Raw genomic sequence first — 26723 nt, 5'->3', positions numbered from 1 at the left:
TTTCTTCTGAGTGTGCACAGTGTAATTTCGTGATCACTTTCACCCCAAATTACCTTCCATCTTTTGATTCCCAGCCAGTTCCTGTTAATCAGAGTCAAGTCTAAAATAGCTGTCCCCTACCAAGTTCCTCGATGTTCTCAGAAAATAATTGTCCCCACCAGATTGGAAGAACTTGATGAACTATCTGGGTTCAGCTCTGCTGCTTTTCCAACCCATGTCTGGGCAATAAGGACTTCCACATTACCAGCAGTTCCTGCTCCTTGGATGCTTCTGGTGGTTGCTCAGAAAAAGCCTCATCCACCTCCTCTGCCCTGGTTTATAGTGGACCCTAGCATGGCAGTCTCACTATTCTTATCTGCACTCGCAGACATTCAAGTATATAGCAGAGTAGATTTGCACCTGATAGATCTTGTATAGATTGACTGCAGCCCATTTCATTTGGCTAAGAGTTGCTCTCCATGAGCAGAGACATAGTTAAGTCATGTTAGTCTGAAGTCAAGTAGAAGGCAGGATCTACTCTGCCTTTTCCTTGACTTCAGACTAACAAGGCTAATTTTACTTCTGTTTGGAGATGTACAAACAGACCGGCTACACCTCTTCTTGACCTTCCACTTATATACATTCCTGATGCACAATGCAACTACTTCCCCCCTTCCCCGTACCCTCAGGCCTTCCAATAACAATATGCCAGTCCCATTTTCTAATGTTGATTAAGTCACCATTTGGGTTGAGTGGTCTGACTTTAACTTATTTCCCGTATTTCTAGCATTTGTACACAAATGTCTCAGATGCTCAGCACATTGTCCTATTATTCTCTCTCATCTCTACTTTGACACTATTAGTTTTCAATGTCATCTGCCCCACCACAAATTCTACCTCCTTCACTCTTATTTGCTTACTGGTGGGTTTTATCAGCTTCTTATCTGGTAGGTTTATCCCAGGGTAAGAGTTAGTTATCAGCTGAAGACATTTCAGCATCCTGCATGAAAGGATGTAGTAAATTTCATAGATTTCATAGACGTTCGGGCTGGAAGGGACCTCGGAAGATCGAGTCCAGCCCCCTGCTCCAGGGGCAGGAAGTCAGCTGGGGTCAGAGGATCCCAGTGAGATAAACATCCGATTTTCTCCTGAAGGCGTTCAAAGTAGGTGCTTGAACCACCTCTGATGGCAAGCTATTCCAGACCTTGGGGGCTCGGACAGTAAAGAAATTCTTCCTTATGTCCAGCCTGAATCGGTCTTGCAGTAGTATGCCGGGCTCCAAGGGTGGCCACGACACCCTGGGTAGCTGGGCAGACCTGTGCCCACTCCAGCTCTCTAGGTCCTTCCCTTTTCTCTTGCCCTGGTCCGTTCCTTGCTACAGAATAATCTTCTGCTAATTTTACATCTTCCTCTTGTTGGAGGCTGATGTCTTTCCCCCCAGCCCTTCACTCCATCCTCCAGGTCCCAGACTAACTGCTGTAGCACTATCTGCTCCAATGGGTCCTCCAGAGCCAGCCGGTGGCCTTGCATTTGAGCCGCTGTGCCAACTGGCAGGGACCGAGGGTTTTTAGCACCCTTCTTTTTGCCAGTCTGTTTCATTGGACCCTTCTCTAAATTCACTCTAACACTTTTATAAATGCTTGTGGGTCATCTTCATTCGTCATGCACACAACCCTCAGCAAAAGCAAGCCCACCTTTCCCTATGTTGCTGGCAGATGCACTTGCTATCACGTTTTGGTTTTCCAGCGCTAGAGTTTGTGAAGTCTCTGCCTGGCAAAATTGGAGGGGCATTGTATCTTCAGTCTTGGTCTCCCATTTTTGAGCTTGCTCATTGACCACAGCCTTTGCTGGGCCAACCACCTCAGCACCTGCTCCATTTCAGCCCATATAAATTCCCTGGGTGACCCTTCAACATCCACCCAGGTGGGTGGGTCTATGTGCACATCTCCCAGGCAGAAATCCTACCCTCAACCAGAGAACTCCTTACTTGAAAGTGGCACGAAACATTTTGATGAATCAGAATTTTCTCTCTGAAATCACTACTGACAAATTTCAGAGTAGGTCTAATGAGAGCCGTGAGCACCCACATAGTACTTGCCATAACTGTGCTGTTATGCTTCACTGCAAAATTTAGTAGAAAGTAAGATGCCCAAACAAACAACTGTGTTAGATTTTTATTATAATAAAAATACTATCATCAGACATGGTTACTAAAGGACTCTAACAAGTCTGCACAGGATAAGGGATAAATTATGCAGATAAATGCTCTTTTAATTAAAGTCTCAGAATTAGTATTTTACTTGAATGCTAATCGTTACCTCAGCGGAGATTAAGACGCTGCAAACCCTATATCTAATTAAGCTTTTGTTACGATAATAAAAAGTAAGATCTAGGAATTTAATTCTACTACTGAATAAAATTCAGTCTATGTTCAATTCAACACTCCCATATTAAGCCTTTAATTTATTGTGTGCTAAAAGCCAACTTATTTTGGGTCTCTCCACCAGCTAGGCAGTTGTTGGTGCAGACATCTGTACTTTTTATTCCATAAAATTAGTTTTCTTCAAAACTTCCCCAAATGCAGCCTTGTTGCATGACCTATTCCTTCAGAAGAAACATGTTCACAAATTGCCAAACTGATTTGCCCATTTACATTTTGTCTGCCACACTACCAGATGCTGCTATCGGCACCCTTCTCCAGCAAGAAGAGACAACAGAAGCATTTCAGCATGCGAAAGATAAACTGACTCTCATATAGGAAGGAAGCACTATTTTTAACCATGGTTGTCTCTTATTCCAATGCCCATCTCGACATGACCAAAAATGCCAGCTTTGACCACTTGTCATCTAGTTTTTACATCTGGCAACATACCAATAAAAGGCTGCATAGAGATTATATTTCCTAAGGTCTATATTCTTCCTTATTTGTGTCTATGGTTTCGACTGCTTTGCCTTGTGGCCTGGGTGTTAGGTTATACGTAGACACACAAAGATGTGCAGGAGATTAATACAGTGCCTGAGAATGTGAAATATGCTCATGAGGATTTCATGGCCATATAAGGCAACTAAAATGCAACAGGTGGTATTCATTTTGCTCAAGGGGACATATAGTAAACGGGGGGAGGACCATTTCCCCTATTTATAGTTTTCTTTCCAGAAGCACACTCAGCAAATGAAACCAGAAAATATACACATAGAAAGTGTTGCACTGAGAAGTTGAGTCTTTGGTTCAGTTCAATATTATTTGTGCTTGTTCTTATTCCAGCGTTCAGATTAATCCAAATACTGGAGTGGAGGGCTAAGGGAAAACAAGAAAGGCATCAGGAAAGCTGAAGATCAAAGGGAACACAAACCATGAGACAACCCTGGAATTCAAGCCACAAAAAAGGGTAGGTTCACCTGACTCCTCTTCATTAAGGAGGTAACTTTAAATGGGTGTAATTTTTACTCTTAGTAATTTTTTTAAAGACCCAATATCTTTACTAGGAGATGCTAGTAGAGTATTGATGGACTGCTGTCCAGCTGAAAAATTAAAAACACTACCGACTGAGGCATAATGGAGTATTTTCATTAGCACTCTTGGCAGAACTGCAATTCAAGAACCATGACCGTCACATTGAGTTGATGTACAACTCAGATGCTGAGCAAACCCAGCTACTTTATATAAAGATGTTGCTATCTGGTAGTTGTTTTCTAGCTTCTGTACTCCCTCCCTTCTCCAGCAATTTCTATACTTACTATCTACTTGAAAAATCAAACACTTTTTGCTCAAGCTTTTAGCTGCACGCTGTAAAGATCTGATCCTAGTTCACTCCCCAATGACTTCACAAGTATCTGCTTCAATTTGCTTTAGTCAATAAAATAACCAAACCCTAATTCACTTTTCTGATGTAGCTGCAAAATTAATCTGAAAAAATATCAAAATAAAACACTGCTTTAAAATGCATGTGTACCCTCTAAAAATGAAACATACCCCTCTCTGAGTTGTGAATGATATATACAAGAAGTTATATCAAACAACAAGAATTCACTTTTTGTAGAAAACAGTGATTAAAACAAGGCTTCCTGACTAGCGATTTTAAATCACAAGTTAAATCAATTTGATTTTAATCAAATCCACTCTGGGAGAAGCCACTTGTTGAGCCTGGGTACTTCTCCTCCTCCTGTGAATTCAATCACTAGATGAGGGACTGCAAAGACTTGACAAGGCAGATCATGGAACGACCCGACAGAGGGTTATTCAGAAGGGCTCACAGAGACCAATGAAGCAGTGGAAGGAGAGAGGAATAGAGACATTTTATTGTAGCAGTCATTTTATAACCTCAGGACAAGCAGAGAAAGAAGGAAACAGCAATGCAAACCATGGTGGGACCCATACAGAGCATCTGGTGAGGGTCCAGGTTGGGGACCTGTGATGAAGGATCATTAAATGCTGGATCTTGCTACTGGGAAGTAATGGATTCTCCACCACTAGGCTTCACCAGGAATCAGACTTGACATAGGATTTCACCTAAGATGTCAGGGTAATACAGGAGGGTCTGATTAGATGATGACAATAGTTCTTTCTCTGGCTTTAATACTTTCGAAAGTTCTAAAAGTTCCCTTAAATTTTACGAGATTCCTACACATGCCGTTTGAAGCATGAAGCATAAAGTGAGCCAGCTGATAAAGCTGGGTAAAGAACACAGGTTTTCCAGATTCTTGGCCAGTTTATAGGATTCCTCCTACTAGCAGAAAGGGTTAAACTTCTATCATAGAATTAAATGTAGCCCTGAAAAGGATCTCAACTGATTGTCTAATTCAGCCGCCTGCTCTGAGGTAGGATGCCCTCCATTTGGACTATCCTCAACACATGTATGTCTAAGCTCTCCTTGCAGTTTTGTATGGAAGGAAAACACATTTTATAATTGCGGACTGCAAGAGCACCTGTTCATTCAGCTATTTCAAGGAGCACAAGCATCAAGTTTGATAACTGCATAAGGCAGAACATGTTCATTGTCCATATAATCTTCAGCCACAAGTGGTCTTTCAAAACTGAAATTGCATAGGGATGAGAAGTGACCTTTTTCCGTGTCTAGTTTTTTACTTTAAGAATCATCCCCATTTTACAGAGAAAGCCATGCACAGAGAAGCAAAGGACTGGACTTGAAAAGATGCATTAAGTTTCGGATGCTCAGCATGAGATGCAGGAGGTTCCAATTTTCAGAGGTGACTGGAACTGCACTTCCATTCACTTCATCAGTTGTGTATGTAACCTCTGATTATCAGCATCAAGGTGTAAAGCTGGGTAGCCAAAAACTGAGATGCGCAAAATTAGTTGACCCTAAATTCCCATCTAAGTAACTTGCAAAAGTTTTAAAGTGAGCCAGTTGATAAAGCTGGGTAAAGAACACAGGTTTTCCAGATTCTTGGCCAGTTTACAGGATTCCTCCTACTAGCAGAAAGGGTTAAAGTGTCAGATGAATCCAGAATCCACCATAATTATGAAACAGATCATCTTCTCAGAGGAGTCAGTGAGTGGATGCGACAGAAGAAATTATGAGACTGTTTTATATAATTTTTAAACCATCAGCTGTGGATGAGATATTTGAAAATAAATGTTATTCCTTCAGAATATTTATCACATTTGTTTTTGAAGTACTGGACCTTGCACATCTCCTGACTATGGTTGCAGTCTGAGAAGAATATTACTTCATCCAAAATGATTTCAGAATTTTAAATGACTAAAATCCTTAACTGAGCAATTTACCAGCAGATGACTTTAACGAGAGAAATCTCAACATGGATACTTACCATTAAAAAATTACATAGGAATGACTGCAAATTGCTCTATTCTTTTACCAACAGATTGTACTTTAAAACCATGTGATTAAATACACGGGATAGTTGACATTTTGTATTTTCTATTTGTGGGATGTATTTGTGAGAGCAAAGTCTTACAGTTTGAAGTGCCCTCACTGGTGCGGGTGCTCTCAGGCTAAAAAACAGGGACTCCATTACTTATGTCCAAATGTAGATATGCTTGCTTGCACCGGGATAGTAACACAGCACTTTTTCTCTGCTGCAGCTTGAAGCCATTGCTCTAGGACTAGGAAAAATGGCCTCAAGCTGCAGCAGATAAAGTGTAGATTGGAGAGCAGGAGGAACTTTCTGACTGTGAGGATGGTCGAGGATTTGGAACAGGCCGCCTAGAGAAGTTGTGGACTCTCCATCCCTGGAAGTTGTCAAGAGCAAGCTGGAAGAGATGCCTGGCCTGGCTGATCCCACCTTGAGCGGTGGCTTGAACAAAATGATCTCATGAGGTTTCTTTCAGCCCTACTCTCCCATGATCTTAATTAAGCACTGAAAGAGCGCAGAACACGCAATAAGCCAGCATACCACAGTGCCATGAGAAAAACATTTCCTAGATTTTATATTTATTAAACTAATACACAAATAGGCTTGGCAGCTCTTCACTTCTTTCACTGAATACAAAAAGCAGATTTTCTTTAAGTTGATGTTTAACAGTTAGTCTAAAAATCTAGCCACATTTCTCGCTTAAAATTTCATCCGGCATTTCATGATCTCTTAGTCATCATCTTGTTGATTTCTTTTCTGCCAAGGAAACAGGAAAGTTAATCATGTTATATGCAATTATCTTTAATAAAAGCATCAAAAAATTACAAGCATTTTCTAGAGATGTTGGCATTAGAAAAAAAACTTGATGTACTTCTAAGCCATTCTTTGAAGGTTATGTGGTAACATTTATATTTATAAATGCAAATTCACAAGGAGTTTTTTTTTATTTACAATTCAGGAGAAAAATAGGCCACCTAGTCTCAACCAGTAAAAACAGTCCATAAACATGAACTTAGAAACCAGGAAAATCAATGGCCAACGGGACATCAAATCCACAATGAAGCAAAAAAATCTGAACACAATTTTTTACATTTTTCTAACAGGTTTCATGAGACTCATCGTTACAGTATCTAGCCACAGCAATCCAGTCCCTTTACAGGTTCAACAGTATCCCCTTGTGCCATTGTTGCAGGTGAAATGGAAAGAAAACATTTCTTTTGGCTCTGACAGAACATTTAAATTCAGGAATCTTTAAATGTTTTATTTCAACTGAGAAATTTCAATTTCTCCAATTTTCCCCCCCCATTTGGTCTGAAAGAAGTTTTGATATTCTGATTTATTTTGCAGTTGATTTGGTATGAAAATAAAATGTAGAAATATCAGCATTTCTCTCTTCTGTTCTTCCATCAGTGCTACCGGAGTGTATGGGAACCCCTGACAGGACTCACGCACTGAAAACCTGTCTTTTAAGACTATAGAAGCAGCAATGGCATTAGGCAAACAGGTCTCGGGATGCGTCTGGCATCAGTCAATTGTCATAATTAATACCACAAAAACACAGCGTTAGATACCGTCACACCTGGTAACAAGGCAGGTGACAATTTGGGGAATTACAAAAGAGTTAAAATTTGAAGTCCTGGGATGAAATGGAAGAAAGGAGATTAAATGAAAGTCAAAAACTTCCTGATTGTATCTCCTGTTAGACTCTGTAGCAGTGTTCCTATGATGTGGTGGAACAACATGAAGTAGACTGCAAAATGCCACTAATAAAAATGACACACACAACTTAAGGGCAAGACCTTATCCTGGTAGAGGACCTTGCCTAAGACTTGCGATATACAAGCAGCATCATGAACCGCATTATTGCGCTTCTGTAGCATGCAGTTTATGGGTAGAATCCGAGTTGCCTGTGTTGACCTTCAAGGCTGGGTGGTTCAGGACACCGATACCAGAGACTCTGCTCATGTTGAATCATACGTTTAAGAAAAAAATTAAAAACAAAAAAAATCTTCCAACTGTCCCACCCAAGTCTGGAAAAGTAGAGGGAAGGTCATTCTGGGCCAGTAAAAACATCAAAGAATTGTTGTCAAAGGAACAGAGAAACTGAGGTTGTTTGAATTAAAAACTATTGAGTGGTATTGCTGAGACCTCAAAAAATTATTTTAGTAACACCCAAAGTAATATCAACTTCTACAAAAAGGTATGCTGGTTTCTCCAGGAACATTCATCATATTTTAGATCCTATTAAACAACTTCACTTAGGGCAGAGCTGTCCAACTGTGGGCTGCAAGTGACCCCTGAGGAGTTAGCTTGTGGCCCCTGGGTGCCATCCCCCACATCACTCTCCTGCTTCTGCTGCCAGGGTCTCCCCCACCAGTTACCACTTCCTGCCCCCTCTCCTAGGGACAAGGTGGCACAGCCCACAGGGCTGAGGGAGTAAATCCCATGCAGCACAGGGCACTGGCACGATGTAGTGTGGAGGCATACGGCGTAACGGGGGGGATCTACACAACACAGCACAGCGAAAGAGGTGCCCATGTGGCATGCCAGCACAGTATATGACTCGGGAGCAGGGAGAGTGTGTTCCATATGGCATAGGGACGTGCAGCACCCAGCCACTCAGAAGTGGGCAGCTCTGACTAAGGATAAGAAAGTTCCAGGTTATTAAAGGTAAAATTCAATAAACCCATTCTATAATACAGCAGGTGTGGTGTGAATTCTGGGCTGGCGGAGGAAGAGAAAAGGGGTGCTGTTTATAGAACAGGTCCCTGCCAGACTGCCCGAGCAGCATGCATTGTGGGCTCTGTGCAAAGGGCCAGTCCACTGGCACGTGGCTCAATTCACACTCAGCAGTGACACTGGGGGCTGGATGACAGCACTCTGTGGGCCACAGCTGGCCCATGGGCTGCATCTTTGACACCCCTGATTTAGAACAACAGGGTTTAAGCACTTTAATGTTCTTTTACTTTCCTCTCAACAGTCAGAAGTTCCTCCACTAGGATTTGCTTACCAGTTTGAGAAAGTCTATTAATTTGTGGACATCTTCTCCAGTAGAAAGATCTACAAAATCTTTGGGCAGTCCGTAGCTCAGGTAAGGGCTAGGCTGGACGGTAACTCCGCTGTTTGTGCAACGGAAAGCTGGATAGTCCTGAGAGAGAGAGAGCAAGCGAGCAGGTTGAAAACACCCAAAGTCATCATAAAGTATCTCACTGCAATTAAAACTGCGGATTTCTTTAGAATAATTGAGCTTCACTTGCTTGGCTAGTATGTTTATTTCATCTAAATTGTATTGAGAAGTGCGCACCAATGCTAGGGTTTTCTATAAACATCTCAAAGCATCTATCAGCAGAAATTAAAATGTAGAGGCGCTTGGGGGGGGGGTGTCAGGGGACCTTAGCCCCTGTGTAACCACCCCTCCCAGCACCCTCCCTTCCCTCTGGGCTGCGCTGCCTGCCCTGCACAGCTGAGCCCACCCTGTCCACCCCCCCTGCAGCATAACTGCCCTAATTTTCTGTCTGGCCCACCTCAGATCCTCCACTGGGAAGAGGCTGGCGCCATCCCTGGATAAGGGTTTTTCCCCCCATACGTCAGAGCCTCCACTAGGATCCTGACTGTACTAATATTAATGTATTAAAGTAAATAAGCAGTAACAGCACCGTAACAATTTGTCTCCTCTGTGATATACTGAACTTTAGATAAGGCTGCTGGGCCCACAGCTATAAAACTGTATAATGTTTATAAATTGTATAATGTTTAGCAACAAAAGCCTTAAAATCTCCTTTTACTTAGGACTTCAGGTTTCAGCATAAATAAGTAAAACTTTGCCAAAGTTATGGTCAGAATTTACCTAGCAAATTTGTTGAAATGAAAGTTAAAATAAATAAATAAATAAAAAAATCATTGTTAGCCACTGGTTTGGGGAAAGTAATTTAACATGCACTAATACACAGCACTTGCATAATGTGCTGTAGCTTAAAGCACCCGTGGTGGAAACTTGCACATTCATCCTACAAAGCAGGGAATTATTATAAAGAGGGGAAAATGGAAATAGAAGGAGATTTACCCCAGAGCACCATCAGTTGTTAGAGAGCAGGACTTTAAAACACAGTAACTTTACACTAGGAAGCTATACAAAGCATGGGCCATACAAAAACAGCAGAAATCACTCAGGAACTTATCTTAGTGGCTGATTACCATTTCTTGGCCTGGAGGGCAATCTCAATGATTCGAAAGAAATCATATACATCAGTGGACCATCTCCACTCAAAAAAAATCAATCAATCAATCACACAGGCCATCTATCTCCCTTTGCAGTGTCACAGTATCTTTGAAACACAGAACCACAGAGAAGCGGGGCTGGAAGGGATCTCCAGAGGCCATCTAGTCCAACCCCTGCCTGAGACAGGATTCCTCCCTAAACAAACCACCCTATGCAAAGTATAATCACTCAGGAACTCTACATAAGACTGCTGTCAGCCCTAACACAAGACAGACCTAACATCCTAACCTGCCACAGGTAAAGGAGGTGAACCACGGCACCAACATCCTGGCTCTATGACATGATGTCATTGTATGTTCAAGAGATCCCAGGTAGAGGGCCATGCCCCTGGCGACAGAGGATGGCAAAAACCTTCATACCAATCTGACCATGGGATAAAATTCCTTCCTGACCTCAAATACAGTGATCAGTCTGACCCTGAGCAGAGGGCCAAGACCTCCTAGTCAGGAACCTCCTGCTTTGTTCCCAGCAGGAGCACTGGTACAGCCCAGTCAGAGTCCCCAGCCTTGGCTGTCACCAACACCTTTGAGAAAGGCTTAAAAACACCCTAATACACATAGCAGAAAGCACTGGGGGGGGGGGGGGGGGGGGGGGAGGGGGGGGGGGCAACGACACAACCAAGAAAGCCCAGAAGCATGAGACATGCCTATAGTAAAATACAGGCACAGCTCAGGGGTAGGCAATGTTTTTTGGCCGGAGAGACGAAAAACCCAGAATGTCTGCCCTATAAGGTGCCGCAGTGCCGGCACGCCACAAAAACAAAACTGGGGCTGAGGGGGTACATGGCAGGATGCACTGCATATTTAATACTACTACTAATCATTAATGTTACTTTTTAAACATTTTTATTGATTTATTTTTTACAGTAAATAGCTGGTGTCAGGTGGGTAGCAGGGGGCCCAGCCAGCCCACGCAGCTCCGCGGGGATGGGGCGCAGCCACCCTGCCCACAAAGGGATGGTGCCTGGCTGGGGCAGGACGCTGGGCTCAGGGGGCTCCTGCTTGGCCTCTGTGCATGCCGGGTACCGTGCCAGCGGGAGCTGCAGCCGCAGGCTCTGGTAACAGCCACCACAGCCGGTGCCCAGGGCCGAGCCGGCTGGGAGCCTACAGCAGAGCAGCTCTGTGAAGTGCCTGCCCAGGCCCTGGCCCCTTGAGGGGAGCTGCGGGTGGGCAAGGCCGGGACCCAGGCAGGCTGAGGCAGCCGCGGTGGCTGTTCCCAGGGCGCAGAGGGCTCCCTCAGCCAGGCCCCTGCACTAGGGACGGCTCTGCCCTGCTCGCACTGTGCCCAGCATGCAGGGAGACTGTTCCCGGAGAGGAAAGCCCCCTGAGCCTGGCGTCCTGCCCCAGCCAGGCAGCATCCCCATGTGCGCAGGGTGGCTGCGGCCCATCCCCGAGGAGCTGGGTGGGCCACGCCGGGCCAGGCCCCACCACGGGTGCCGCCGGACACCCCCGCCAGCCTGCCCACCACAGCTTGAGCCCGCAGAGCCCCAGTGGAATACCACTTCAAGCCAATGGTCCACTTTCCCCTCTCTGCAGCAAGAGAGAAGAGGTGCTTTCCCTTTACCTTAAGGCAGCCCTTCAGGTATTTGAAGACTGCCATCAGGGCCCCTCTTAAGCACTTTTTCTACAAGCTGAACTTGCCCAGCTCCTTCAGCCTCTCCTCATGACTTGCTTTCCAAGCCTTTGATCATCTTTGCTGCCTGCCTCCAGACCCTCTCTAACTTTTCCACGTCCTTTTTAAAATGTGTAGCCCAAAACTGCACACACTGCTCCAGACGAGGCCTAACCGGTGCTGAGCAGAGAGGCACTATCACCTCCCGTGTCTTGCATCGAATGCTCCTATTGACACATCCCAGAATCTCATTCACTTCGTGTGCGGCTGCATCACCCTGCAGACCCCTATCGAGTCTGTGATCTACAAAGACTCCCAAGTCCTTTTTCAGAGTGCTGCCATCCAGCCAGGTGTCACCCATTTTATACTTGTCTTTTCGATTATTCCTCCCAAGGTGTAGCACCTTGCATATGTCCGCACTGAACTTCAACTCATTAGCTCTAGCCCAACTTTCCAGCCTGTTGAGATCCTGTTGAAATGCTAAATAAAGCAAGCCTAAGAAAGAAATTGTGCTAATGCAGTTTATTAGCTGAAAACGACAGAGACACGCCAACTGGCTAAGCAGTTCCCCAGAGGTTGCTAGCAACTGCTTCTTGAGCCATCAGTGATCTCCAGTTTGAAGACGGCTACTTTCAGCGCTCTCCCCAGCTGGCTAAGGAGTTAAGCTGGGGCCAAATGGCCCGAGGGTTAGTCACAAACTGGAAGAGCACTGAAGCACTAGTGACTGAAGGGGAATATTTCCCCGGACAACAGGAAATAGGCTTAGCTTTGGGCACCTCTGTAATGGGAAGACAGAGTTAGAGAGAGATTTGTAGAAGCGCAAACAACTGTGAAACTGGGGAAACCAAAGAGAAAAAACAATCCAGGTAGGCAGCAGAACTTAGTTAAGTGATGGAGTAGAAGGACATACAGTTAAAAATGTACACGTGAAGAAATAAAAAGGCACAGTTTAAAATGCAATAAAAGGGATCGAACTGGAACTAACAGGACTAAACTGAGTAAAGAGAAATATTGGGGAAGTTTCTTAATTGGGTAAAAGCTGCAATATAGTCTCTCTCTTTTTCTCCACAGTATCCACTGCAGTAGACAGTAGTGGAAGCCCTAAAACCTGACGCTATTATTTGTTGAGCCTGCCCAAAGTAGGAGACATAAATCCTGCTTTCAAGGCATTTCTAATCAATGAACTAAAAACAAAGTCTGGGATGCAATCCATACCCCTCTGAGGTGAACAGAAATGCACATTAGTAACTAAATCACACGGGAGAGGAACCGAGGCTGCTAGTCCACCTATTCAGCCATCTAGCTAGTCTCTCTACAAATGCAGTTTTATTCATCAGATAAATCTGTACCTGGTCTGTAGCCTCCCCTTCACCATGGTCACCTTTCACATTCTGCCCAGACGTTAATTCTTCCCATGTAAACAGCAGCGAGTCTGTTACTTCACCAAAGGGGTTAAAATCTATTAGCCACACTTTACCCTGCAGTGAAGCAATGGAGGAAATAAAAAAAAACCCAGATTTAAACAGTATGAAGGACAGAAAAATATTATCCACCTAAATGCAGAAATACAAGCATACTCGATCTCAAGAAAAATAATCAAACCCGAGGTGAACTTTTCACCACCAGCTAAATTATATGTTTTTAAAATGTTCTCTCCGTGGGTATTGAGCAGGCTGCACTTCATTTTAAAACACGCCAAATCTTGGACCACTAAAAAACAGTTCTTATAAAAGATCAAAAGAGGGAGGGCAAGTATTCTGAGATCAGTTCCACGTAGTTTCCTACATGAAGATCTTGTAGACTGGACATTACCAAGCCATTTTGCTCTGCCTAGCCCTTCAAGTCCCACAGCACATTGGGCAAGAACAAGGATTTGCCCAAGTTATCTTTGGTCAGAAGTTTCCCTTCTCACACCAGCCGCCTCAGCAGCCTGCACAACTGCTGCTCTTCATCTCAGAAGTGGCAGTATTTCAGGGACACTGTACAGTTTGAAAAATGCCTTCTGGGATCCTCCCGATTCAAAAAGTCTTCACAGATGCAAGGTATTCTTGAGTAAATTTATCTAAAGATACCTGTAGATAGCCATGGCGGTAGCTGAACTCCTCTGAACCCTTACTACATTTATCCTGACAACCCACCCATGCGGGATGGGTGGGATGTGTGTGTTTTACAGACGTGAGGAATGGAAGCAAAGAAAAATGAAAATAACTTGCTCAACTTCACCCAGGACGACCACGAAGAATCAGCAAAGTCAAACCTAAGTTTCTCATGTCAGTGTATCAGTTTAACCTCTTGCAGCCCATGCTTCTCTGAACCAATTAGCCTCCAAGGTGCCACCCCACCCTACTATCTGCCTTACTTCAAACTAACAGGGAACCATGTTGCACCTTACCTACGCTAATAAAAGACAAATTATGCTGTAACAAAGCACAAAACCCCAACAAGGTACAGAAGGATTTCTCCCAAGTTAGGCATCGTGTCTGAATGAGCCTGGATTTATCAAAGAGAAATGCTGTATGTACCTTTAAAGGGGCAAGAGGATTTCTTTATGATTATTATTCACTGAAGTCATGATATAAGGCACTTTGCAACTGATTCTGAAGATCAGGGAGTTACTTAGGTCATTACCTAGGTCTCTATTCCCTCCTCCCCTTCATGCCAGAGGGATCTTCTTTAAGACCGTGGTCCCCATCTTCTTGATGCGCTGTAAAACTTCCAGATTTAGCGTTCTAACACAGCCATTTCCTCACCAGGGATGAAAATCCCTTTGGGGTCTATGGATCCCACTCCTCAGCGGTGACCACACTGCTGAAATGTCCTCTCACTTCCACGCAGCTGCAGATTTATGATATTATCTAAGCAGCCCTCATATGGTCTGGCAGCGGGAGGCTTGCTCTCACCATGGCAGTATAGAGCAGGACCTCGGTAGCTAGCAGGCACAGTCACGTTCTTATCTCAAGCCTCCCTTACTAGTGCAGGGGGACAGAGGGCAAAAGTTGACAGAAGTATTACAGTAATACTACCCGAAACCTACAACTGAGCCAGCGGGACAGCCCAGGCAGTTTGGGTTCCCACAGTTTTCACTGAGTCCCTCTTGCAAATACACCACCGCGTGTTTCTGTCAGATCACAAGCAAATAGTTTCGAGAAGCTGCCACATGCTCCCTATGCTAAATGTCAGGACTGAAGTCACATTTCAGAAGACTGAAGCTTATTAATACGGAAACTGCAAGCACCTGAAAAACAGACTGCAGCTGGGTTTGATTCTGGAAGGGTAAAGAAACTAAGGCGGTTTTGCACTGCTGAGCTGCAACGCTGGAGGAAGAGTCCCAAGCAGTTTCAGTGCAGGAAGCAGATTTGCATTGCCAACGGGACCATGGGTTTCCATCTCTCCACTTTACATCCCAGCTCGGAGATTCTTGTGATAGTATGATGTTTTGGTTTTACTAACTGGGATATCTTATTAGCTCAACAATATCAGGAGGAAGAATGTGTCATTTGCATTCCCACCACACTTAGAAAAACAAGCTAATGAACCAATTTAATTGGAGACGGGGCAATGGCTGGCATAGTTCACTTTGTGGTTCACAAGTTCTTTTTCTGCTTCAGAGGGTTTAGACTTTAGAAAGGGCTGGAACAAGGATTTGTTAAATATATGCAACTTAAAAATTTTTATATGGACTTTTGTGAGCTCATTTACACTTCGGAGAATTGCATTCTGTCCAAAGACAGACTGTAGGATTGGTGAGAGGAACAGATGCTTCTGTTGGTACCACAGCTATACTTTCCACTTTATGTAGATACAGTGCTCATCCACAGCACTGACTGATTCCTAAAGATCCTCTTCTATATTCACTGAACTCTGGTAACTGCAAATGGCTGGTAGAAGGCATTAAAAAATGATGGAATCGAAAAAAAAATTCATGACAGGTGTTAAATACGAAGTGTTTATCTCCGTCAATGAACAGCATTCACACTAAGGGAAAGTAAACTGAAGCAAATGCAGCACATGGCCCTAAAATATAGTTCAAGACCACTTTCATCCTCTAGCTTCACAGCAGGGCTAAAGCTCTTTATTGCAAGGCTTCCAATATTGACAATCTCTTATCACACTCGAGACAGATAAGTGCATAAGCAATCTAGGCAAAGTTTTGCATGTGATGAAGAAACACATGGAGGACACTGTGCAATTCTGCTTAACACCCACAGACATATAGCAACTTAAGTTTTGTTTTAATAAAAAGCATTACCACATCAAGGAAGTGCGTAAAACAAAGGGCAGTCAAAGGAAGTTACAAGATAGATAAGTGCCAAGCCAGTACAGATAAAATGAAAACGCTGAACTGCCCACAATGACAGCACCTGTGAGTCAACACAGCACTAATATTACTGTAACTTAAGTTTTGCAAATTAACAGCAGCCTGAAATATCCCCATTATACTTGCCCTCTTACAGCAGCTTATCTAAGAAGCCTAACATGCTTTGCAAATTGTTAAGACCTGGGATGTATGCAAGACATACGTACAGGGATCAGTTCATACAACACTGAACTACAGCTGTCTTCAGGCAGCTGTTTAAATAACTCAGTCCCAGCTACTTAACAGCTGAAGAAATGCATCCAAATGAAACTGGGCTAACTCAGCCTTTGTAGTGTTGGCTGCCTGGCTCTGGAGACCACCTGGCTTTTAAGATTGTGTCAGAATACGTTTTGCATGCTGGCATGCAAAGCCACCCCATCAGTAACAAGAGCGACCCCCACAAAGCTAAGGTAGAAAGACAGAAAGATGTTAACTTAAATTGGAAAGACTCAGTACAAGATGAAAAATAGAAGTGAGCTTGTAAGAGCTGGATTCTGCGATGTGAAAGCCTGGACCGAATGCACACGTGAGAAGTTGCTTTATGTTCTACATCAACCAGATGAAACGCACTGCTCCCACTTCCCTCTGAAAAAGCAGGACTTGGAGCGAAGTCCCCAGTATGTTTCAGTCGCTCCCTGCATGGATTTTTTGCTCTACCAAATTTTGCAGCCCTGGCAAAAAAAAAAACCCAAACACTCCATCCATCCAAGAGATATTTGCAGTTGAAAAAACTTTAAGTAGGAAGGAGCTGGACGTCGCTGTCACTCTACAGGTGAGGCTGCCATAAAAACATGCTGATCAGAACAGGCCCTGGAAACGGACTCAACCTTTATCAGCATTTGTAATCCAGATGCTAAAGGGATGCTGAATAATACACTTGCGAGCTCGGCACCCATGGGCAGAGGCAAAAGGCAAAGACTTAAATGCATCCATGGTATGGTGCAAGGTTGTGCCACGCTGAGATGCACTCTGCCTTCGGTGTGCGCTACCTCTGAACAGCAGCAGTGCAGCACACACAATTAGGAAACTGAACTGAAATTTTGGAGGCTAATAAGGCTACTAACTCCAGCTCAGGAACTCAGCCTGTAAGCAGCAGATGTGGTGCTTGTCAGCACAGTGCTGCTTTGAGCCATACAGACAACCCCCAAAGGACTAACTGGCAGTTTACCAGGAGCCCAAGAGCTGCACCAGTAATTAACAGATACATGCACCCAGCATATTGTCTTGACAGCTAAGGAGAAACTGCTTGTCCCCCTCTGCATTCAGCTCAGAGAACCGCTCCTACCTGGCTGCTGGGGATGAGGAATCCCAGTGTGAGCGCAGGGAAAACAGCTCAATTCCAGCTCCCAGCCCTGCTCCAGCTTGAAACAGCTGAGAGCAGTTCCACCTCTGTAGCCCTGGGCTCAGGGCATGTAAAGCCTGGATGCACACCTGAAATATGCTCAGTTGCCCACCAGGAAGGGTACATATTTTACCCTGGTCAGTACAAGGAGCTGTGAGCAACACGAGCACATTTACTGAAGACAGAATTTTTTGCACTTGAAAAATCCTGAAGATTGCGCATGCTACCATTTTTCCCAAAGCTTTTAACTTGGCCAAATTTAGGGCAAATTGAGGGCCACAGCAAAAGGCCTGTCCTAGACAGAAAGGCCACATTTTTAAGCCCTGTTCCAAAGCACAGGGGTAGCTGGAGCAGTTCAAGGAAAAGGCTGTCAAAATTTTTTTAACGTGGGCAAGGCTGTGTATTTTTCACAGCCTTTTTGTTCACAAAAAATTCAACCTAAACAGTTAGTTCTAAGCAACTAAAATGAGGGTCTTAAAATGGGAATTACCAGACAATCTTAACAGGCTGCCACCCTCATCTTGAACAATTAACCAAGCAGTTTCTTCTGACAGCATAAACCACTTTAAAAAGTCTCATCAAAGATTCTGTTAAAGACTGAGTATTTGTCAGGCAATTGCAGCTGAAACCACAGCGACATGCTTTAAGATAAACTGCCCCTTCTCTGGAGGAAACGGTTTGCAAAACATCCACATTCTTGGCATGCGCATATACGCAAACACACCAACCACCTTCCTGTCCGGTCCTGGATAACGTCTAGCATATGGCAGCCCCTTGCTGACAGATACCTGTAATTCACTCAACACCGCATTCATTTCACTTCAGTGTCATTTTAGGCAGCTTCAGCACTTCCACAGAGCAATTAATAAAGACTACTCCAACAATATGACATGAGCCATCATTCACTTACCTTGCTGTCTCTGTACACATCAAACACAACTGGAAAGGAGGAGGGATAGGTGTCAGTTTTAAAATACAGGTGATCATATACAAGACAGCTATGCTTAAACAGATACACAAGCCTAGGGCACAATCCCCAGATGTAATACATCTGCAAAACTGAAAGCTAGAACTGGGCTTATTCATGGCAGGGGAGTGTAACAGCAAAGGTACAGACATGTGCAAGAACTGCACTGATAGCAAAAGATACCTATATGGTATCACTCTGCAACTGCCGTAGCAACATGATTCTGTACTGTTCATGGTAGCAAAACTCCTGCAAACAACCCTGTTTTATCCAGGGTCAAACTTTAGGGCCATTTAGCTAACTCTTCTTGCTACATGATCACACAGCTATACCAGCTAGATCGTAATGTATATCGCTTACTTCTAAGCAGCAAATCCTCTTCCTCTTTTAAAGCAGCAAAATAAGTATAAGTGTATTTGTCCATAGCTTGAGAGACTTTCCATTACCCTTACATAGGGAGGCTTCTCTTTAATTTTTAAGACATACAAAAAACTAGAACTCTTGGTTCCAAAACGATACCTTTTATTAGACCAACTGGAAAATGGCAAGAAAACTCATTTTCTGCAAGCTTTCGGAATCAAAGTCCCTTTGTCAGGCTCTGGGAAGTGTAGATGGTACAAGACAGTAAAAAGTCCCCATAGGTAGGAAATAAACTTCATTTTTGCACAGGGGGAGCTGAAGATGGAAGGATGTCCCTCTGGGTCCATGAGAATGTCTTTGTGAGCTGTGCTGAGTAGCTCTTTGATGTGTTGATCAGGTAGAGTTCCTTCCCTGGAGGTGTCAGATGGCAGGCACGGAGGCAAAAAAACTTCCTTGTTGTTCTGCAGTGAAGTTTAAAATCCAAAAATCAGCTGAAATTCAGCATCTTCCATGTTTCAGGGGTACCTTTTATTTTACCTTTATGTCTCAGACCAACATGGCTACTAAGTACACCCCTGAAACATGGAAGATGCTGAATTTCAGCTGATTTTTGGATTTTAAACTTCACTGCAGAACAACAAGGAAGTTTTTTTGCCTCCGTGCCTGCCATCTGACACCTCCAGGGAAGGAATTCCCCCGATCAACACATCAAAGAGCTACTCAACACAGCTCACGTGGACCCAGAGGGACAGACTTCCATCTTCAGCTCCCTCCGTGCAAACGTGAAGTTTATTTCCTACCTATGGGGACTTCTTACCACCTTGTACCATCTACACTTTTCCCAGAGCCTGACGAAGGGACTTTGATCCTGAAATCTTGCAGAAACGGACAATTTTCTTGCCATTTTCCAGTTGGTCTAATAATAGGTATCGTTCTGGAACCAAGAGTTCTAGTTTTTTGTATGTCTTTTTGTCTCAGACTAACATGGCCACCAAGTACACCCCTTTAATTTTTATTGCATTTTTGTTCCAATCCAAAATATTTCATCAGCTCTTCTAAGCAGAGAAAAGCTTTCAACTTCTGCGTCATGACTGCTTGATTGGCAGTAACGTCAAGGGGCTATGTTGTACACATTTAATAAAAGACAGTCCTTTCCTCCAAAGAGATTACAATTTCAGCACACAATGAAATAGAACAAGAGGTAAAAACGAGCAGCAGGGGCAGGGGCATGTGGAGTGGCTGAGGACCAATACTGGAACTACTGTGTTTAGTACAATGTGCAACAGTTGCAGCACATCCACTGACTAGCAAGGTCTGTTCCATGTTCAGAGATGTCAGCAAGGTTGGTTATCTGACAACATTTCCTTGTTCTGCCTTTCAGCGCATCTTTTTTTCCATAGTTTTAACAATGCCCAATACCAAACACCCCTCCCCCCACAACTTCATGGTGCATTATCTTCTTACGCAGGATCACACACAAACGAAGGCCTTCTCTACAGGCTGATGTTGTACCGACTTGATTGCATTCCACTTGATTTAGGGAAACCCAAGCAGGCCCTGACACAGTCACTTATTTCAATATAGGAGTGCTCAGTTTCAATTCAATGCAAGTCTTTTCTCAATGGACTGTAGTTCAACTAAGTGTTCACAAAACCTTTAGCACAAGTTTTGCTAAATCAGTTTAAACATCACCCCTGAAGTTAAATATATGCAACCTGCTCAGGTAAATGAGCCTCCATACCAGTGATCCACCTGTACAGGAAAGCACAGTAATATTAGGCTTCTTCTACCATCACATGTGCTTATTTGAGCTTACTGATTAATAGGAACAGGAAGTACAAACACTTGCATTTAATCAGCATAAAAACATATTGCAAAATGTCTCATCTGTCAGGCCCAAGTCAGTAGTAAATATAAGTCTCTGAAATCTAATAGCTGCCTGGTGGTGCTAGCCCAATTTTTGGTGGATGAGAATTCATACTATAATTAGTATTAATTGCGATATTGGCTAGTACAACACAAAATATGAACACGCAGGAAGACTTCATTATCCCTCTCCTTCAGCTTCACCCCTATCCTGATGGGATTTCAGATGGAAAAAAAAAGTTTTTCTATTATGCATGCTGATCCATATGTTCTGTTGTTAAACGGGAGGCTGGCTACGCTGTTATCAAAATGGTATCTTTCATAAGGATGATGAAAAACGACGATATAAACGTCTACTATATTCCTCCTCACACTTGGTATTTAGAAGGTTGCGAAGTTTTTCTTAAAACATGTTAGTTTGCAGCACTCCAGCTGCACTTACTCAACACTCCCATCTGGAGATGCTACCAATCCAAGTGGAAGAGGCTGAGCGGCAATCAGCTCACAATGTAGCAATAAAGCACAGACAGCTTGCCAGAGAAACAAGATCACTGCCACTTAAAGAATGGAACAGAATGAAAAGAATTTGATTATTTGAGCAACAACTACCAACTTCCTGCAAACCACTGGATATGCTGTCAAGGGATAAGTAGGGAAAAAAAATCAAAACCAATGGACATAAATGAAAAAAGCCCCCAAAAACTAATTGCTGTGTAGTGTTTCCCTGCAGTCAGTTGCCCTGGAGAAAAAAAAAACTCAGTGCTTATTAGTGCCCAAGACTACAGATGTGCAAGTCTTCATCACAGAAGGTAACCTGCAGCTAGGAGGTGCACCAGTACATTGGTCCATATCATATCGGCACCAATAAAAGGAAAATTGAGATTATCAGCAATTGGCTTTTTTTTTTTTTTTTGGCTGATGTTGTCGCCAAGAAATGCTGCACGCGCATGCACAACTGCAGCAGGCATGCGGCTAGCCTAGGAGCTTGGAAAGCAGCGTCCAGCTGGTAAGTCTGTTGGGAGGGAAGAGTGGGGAAGAGGTGGGGGGGGAGGCAGATTGAGGCCCTTGTGGTGAGGGAGGAAGTGGGGCTGAGACAGGTGCTGCCCAGCCAAGGCAGCGGGGGGGGGGGGAAAAGAGGAAGAGTGGGACATGACACGGATCTGCGAGCAGCTTGTCTGGGGAGGGGGGCACAGTGGGGTCCCGCTGCTGTGCGCCCCCCCAGGAGGTATGGGGGGCATGTGTCCCCAGATCTGTGCATGGAGCGAGGGTGGACTGCCGCTGCAGGCTGAGGCTAGGGGCAGTGCTGGGCTCTTCCCAGCAGAGGGGCTGGGCCAGCCTACACTTGGAGAGGGCAGTGGCAGTGCCGAGAGAGGGGCTAGAGCAAATTTTGGAGCGGCTATAGCTGTAGCCCCCCACCCCATCCCACCACCTGCCTGAGCACAGCCCCAGCCCATCCCCACCCACTGGGAAAAGCCAAGTGCCACCCCCAGTGGGTTGCCTACCCTTGCCCCTCACACAGATCTGGGGGGAGGGGAGGACACATGTCCCCCATGCCTCCCCCAGGAGTGCACACAGCAGCAGGAGCCGTCTTCCCTTCTCTGTGCCCGCTGAACAACGACTCTATCCTGTGCTCTGTCCTAGCTGTGCAGCACCTGCCCCTGCCCCACTCCCTCCCTCACTGTGTGTGTGTGGGGGGGTCTTGATCTGCACGCTGCCCCCCGACGTCCCTTCCCTCTCTGTCTTGTTCCTTCCCTCCAACAGACTTACCAGCCAGACACTGCTCTCCAAGCTGCAGGACTGCGTTTTGGCAGTTAATCAGCCGATATGGCTTGTTAATAATTGGCCATTGGCATCGGCCCAGAAAATCTTTATTGGTGCACCCCTACTTGCAGCTTTTTTTTCCCAAAAGGCAACTCAGAAAGCAGAGCTCCATCTACTCTGTAAGAGGGAAAAGACCTGTGAAAACTTCACAGCAACAGCCAGGGAAACTCTCAGTTTCTGAGACATCACCCAAGGAGCCTGACTGTAGGTACCCTTTCTAAAAATATCAGTCTGAATTCTTAACAAGCAACTGATTACATACCAGCTACAATTATGTTAGCAGTTAAGTACAGGGCTTTTATTTGGAAAAAAAAAACCCAATAAAAAATAAAAGCCCTGTACTCAAAATAAAGCCCAATCCTCAAACTAATGCATTGTTCTCAGGTCAAAAGCATTCCAGAGTTAAACTCTTTTATGAAGTATGTTGCAGACCCAGATTGTTAATGTTTAAGTAAAAGCAGGGGTGGGCATATACCGTGCGTTAGAAAGTCAGAGGGGAAAGCTCTATTTGATCATTAAATTGATACAGCAAACCACTTAAGCGTGCATATAACTTTATGAATGTTACAATAAATCCCACTGAAATGAACACTACAAACATGAATAACCCCACTAACTTCAGCTCACAAGATTAAAAGTTCTATTGGATGAGAGCTTCAATCTACATCCTGAGCTGTGTAAAATATCTGGAATTGGGAATTTTACCAAATCTTGATCATTTGCTGCTCAGAGACACTATCCCAGGCCCCTGATAGATGGGTCATTTAAAGCCATGATGGGATATGATCACCGATCCCAAAAATCATGCACCCTGCCATGCCACATGCAATTTTGAGACTGGGGATCAGATCCCAATCATGCCCTACTTGCCAATATTCCTGGGCTCCCCTGCACCGACAAGCTGAAAGACAGGTGCCTGACAATCAGCTGAATGTCAGCCCAGTTGGGGACCAAAGCAAGGTCTGGAGCCAGACCCAAACTGTCAGACTGACAAGCAGGTGTTGGCTGGGTCCAGCGACTGCACCAGGGTATGCACCAGCCAGGTAGAGTTGCTCAGCGCAGGGTTTAAAGTCCCCAGTGGAGGAAGCCAAGACTTCCACTGTTGGGACCTCTGTTCCCTACGCTGGGCAGTCTGGTCAGAGCTGCCTGGCACAGGGTTTAAAGTCCTGGCACTGGGGGAACAGAGGTATCCTCCCACTGGGACTTTAAGGCCCATACAGAGCAGCTCTGGCCAGGCAACCTAGGGCTGCTCTGTGTAGCACTTAAAGCCCTGGCAGGGCAAGCTAAAGGCTTCCCCCACTGGGAGCCTCAGTTCCCTGCACTGGGCAGTCCAGCCAGGCAGGGGAAGCTCTTCCACAACACAGCCTCCCACAGGGCTGAAAAATCAGCCAATTCTTGGCCCAAGCCATGTGTTCAATTTAAGACACCACACAAATGAGCTATAAAAATGTTCAGTGTATTTATGGCTCATTCCCCATTTTATAGCACTTTAAATGGGGTGCACATGTAGCACCCTTCCTGTTTATGCCATTATTAACATGTTAATCATGGCCTAATATAACGCGTGGGGGGGGGGTCCCCAACAGCCTACTAAATAACTGTAGCAAGAGACTGTTTCCAGCATGGAATTTGTACTAGGTTTTCTGCTTTGTTTAAAACAACAAACATTCACATGATGCCCCTCAAATTTACTTCTACTACTTCAGTAGTGGATTCTCTAAAAAAATAAAGTACATGCCCGTTATGAACAGAAGTCTGAGCAGCTACAGTTTTGGGTATCAACTTTTTTTAATAGATTTATATAATATCTTGGAAATGGTCTTCCAGTGTTGGTCTGCAGCAAAATACAATAATGTTCCTTTTCTTATTCCTGGGTATTCTTTCACATGCATTTTCCACCAAAGTCCACTCACTAATGTTTTCTGACATTTAAAAATAAATGAAATACCTAAAACTACTACTACTACTAATGAAAATAAAGCAAAAAAGCATTTAAACTCTTATGGAAGGGATCATTCAAATCAACACTTTTTCCTGAAAGAATCTAGACTACTCTCTTTAGCTTTTATCATTACCAACTTTCTACCACGGAAGATACTGCACTGCTCTGTAAGTTTATGCCATGGACTGCTAGGATTTTTAATGATACAAAACTTTTAAATCAGTAAAACAGATACCACAGAACCAGTAAGTAGCACAGGCATACAGCCAGAGGGAACAAGAACATTACCTGACTGTAAAGTTAATACACTGGCAATGTCAATTGCTACCTAGAAATACTGGTCTTTCATTGCTCCATGTAACATAACGGGATTTCAGAATTTACTGTAGGAAATGATACTGGTCTGGCAAAGGACAAGACACAGTAATTTAACAGGTCTCATTACTATGCATCTGGTCCTGAAAGTCTTTTTGAGCTTAAAATCTGCCTCTGGAGATAACAGGAGTTGCATTTAAAAAACCCACACTTGAAGCATCAGTTTTTCAGATTCTAGTTTAAAATTAAATCTCTGAGCATCTAGCAAGCCACTTAGTAGTTCTTTAAATATTATCCTTACCCACAATCCTCTTTTTCTAATTCAAAACTTAAAGAGGTACTCACAATCTTCATCCAAGAATTTATACTGTATGTGTTTCTGAAAGAACTCCTCTATGGATCTGCTGATCTCTTCATGTTGTTTAGCGATATGTTCATAGTACTGAGTGTAGTCTCTCTGGGAGATACCTGTCAGAAATTTAAATTAAATTAATTACCCATATACATTTTACATCCATATTTTAGAGTTGTGCAGATATGCAAAGAAATTGGATGAATAGAACCCAGTTATCAGAAAGATGCACACTGTAGTCTATTACATTAAAGATCATAATATTTGAATTGTAGCAATAGCAGCTGTAGGCAATTGTCTTTACTCTGGTATTTCAGGCACCCTCACTATATTAACAATTTTCTTTCCATTAATTCTACCCTCCATCTGGTGAATGGTATTTATTACCCACACATGTGTGGGCCTGCTTTCAGACATTTGCCACTTCCACAGTGGATCTTAGGTAAAGTTTCTTCAATTTCCTAGGTGTTTAGTAACCATTAAGACCATAAGTGGCAGACTTTCAAGTCCCAAAAAGCTGAACAGAACACTCTTTTGAACCCAACGCCACAATCCTGAACCGGTGGTAAGGAGGAGTCACTGACGGATGTTCCCAAGAGAAAGGCCAAACACGGCTCTTTACTTCTATCAGTATACCTAGCTTCTGAAGCAGTCCTCAGCGCTGCTGCTCGTGATGAAATGTGGTTCTCCGAGTTCACATGTCTGAAAGGTCTGAAAAGCATGGGGCAACTGAGTCCCATGTAAAACAAATATATCTTTATACAGTGCCTGTTCTATAGGTAGAGCATATTGTACAGAGGAGAAAATACTTTGCAATTTTCTTTTCTTAACAAACAATGAGAGGCAAATCAGAAAGGAAGCACCTTGAGCTAAACTAGCAAGATATTCAGGAAAACCACGACTAACCCAAGAAGACTGAAACCTTTGGTATTATGTAACCCTTACACTGCATTACTAATTAAAGCCCTGGGACTTCCATTTAGCTGAGGTCAAGACCTTTAGCGAGTGGTCAGTTTTTCAGGGTTACCAGGAATGGTAAGGAGGAGATGCTGGCTATTTGGCCACACTATACAATTAGTGCACTCTGGATGTGGAAGGGAGCTGGGGTTCCTTGAAAAAGTTACTTTCTACCTGTTTACTCTGCCAAAAAAATCTCTCCCCCATGCTCCCAACTTGATGTAGTGCTGGGCACCCTGCAGTGGGGAGGGAGGTGAGATGCATTGGAAATGATGAATGGGAGCAACTAGGATCTGTGGAGTGCGAAGGACAGAATTTAGGCCAGCATGTCCACAGGGGAGGCAGAGCCCAGGAGGTAAGTAAGGCAGAGCCCAAGAGGTAAGTTCTAACTTGGTTAAGAGGAGCAGGTGTTTGATAAAAGGTGTGTGAGGAAACACTTTCTTGCTACAGTACTCCAAGTGTTAAATCCTGCAGTTTTTTTAACATAGATTTGACAATCTCTCTCATAAAAAAGGCAACTTGTTCCCCTAAAATGCAACTCAAGGCTTTCTCCAATTCACTCCAGCATGGTCTTTTGTTCCCCATGCCTCACAAATCACTCTGGCCTGAATCAGATGATTACAAATGCATGTATTTTGTCTGTCTGAAAGACATTAATTTAAGTTGATAGCAACAGAATGATTCAAATTAGATAAACTTAACATGCATCTTAAGTGACAGATGCTTTGACACTGAAT

At 43.8% G+C, this 26723-nt stretch overlaps 1 protein-coding gene across 2 annotated transcripts in view; it reads right to left on the bottom strand.

Annotated features, from left to right (window-relative positions):
- Positions 1–6365: 6365 nt before the first annotated feature.
- CDC123 (cell division cycle 123) overlaps positions 6366–26723 on the bottom strand; it is a 56539-nt gene continuing 36181 nt past the window's right edge. Inside the window, exons 9-13 of one of the 2 annotated variants that reach the window (XM_090041789.1) lie at positions 25023–25145; positions 18317–18345; positions 13057–13185; positions 8828–8965; positions 6366–6573 (exon numbers count right to left, since the gene is read on the bottom strand). In XM_090041789.1, the coding sequence (XP_089897915.1) occupies positions 6547–6573; positions 8828–8965; positions 13057–13185; positions 18317–18345; positions 25023–25145 (446 nt within the window). In that variant the 3' untranslated portion in view covers positions 6366–6546. The remainder of the gene's footprint in view (positions 6574–8827; positions 8966–13056; positions 13186–18316; positions 18346–25022; positions 25146–26723) is intronic. The other variant, XM_090041790.1, reaches the window with a different exon arrangement.

Source organism: Crocodylus siamensis, chromosome 4 (genome assembly GCF_052110815.1).
Source record: "Crocodylus siamensis isolate JL-2025a chromosome 4, ASM5211081v1, whole genome shotgun sequence".
Taxonomy (NCBI): Eukaryota; Metazoa; Chordata; order Crocodylia; family Crocodylidae; genus Crocodylus; species Crocodylus siamensis.
The sequence above is the reverse complement of the archived record's forward strand: the minus strand, read 5'-3'. Positions and strand labels throughout refer to the sequence as shown.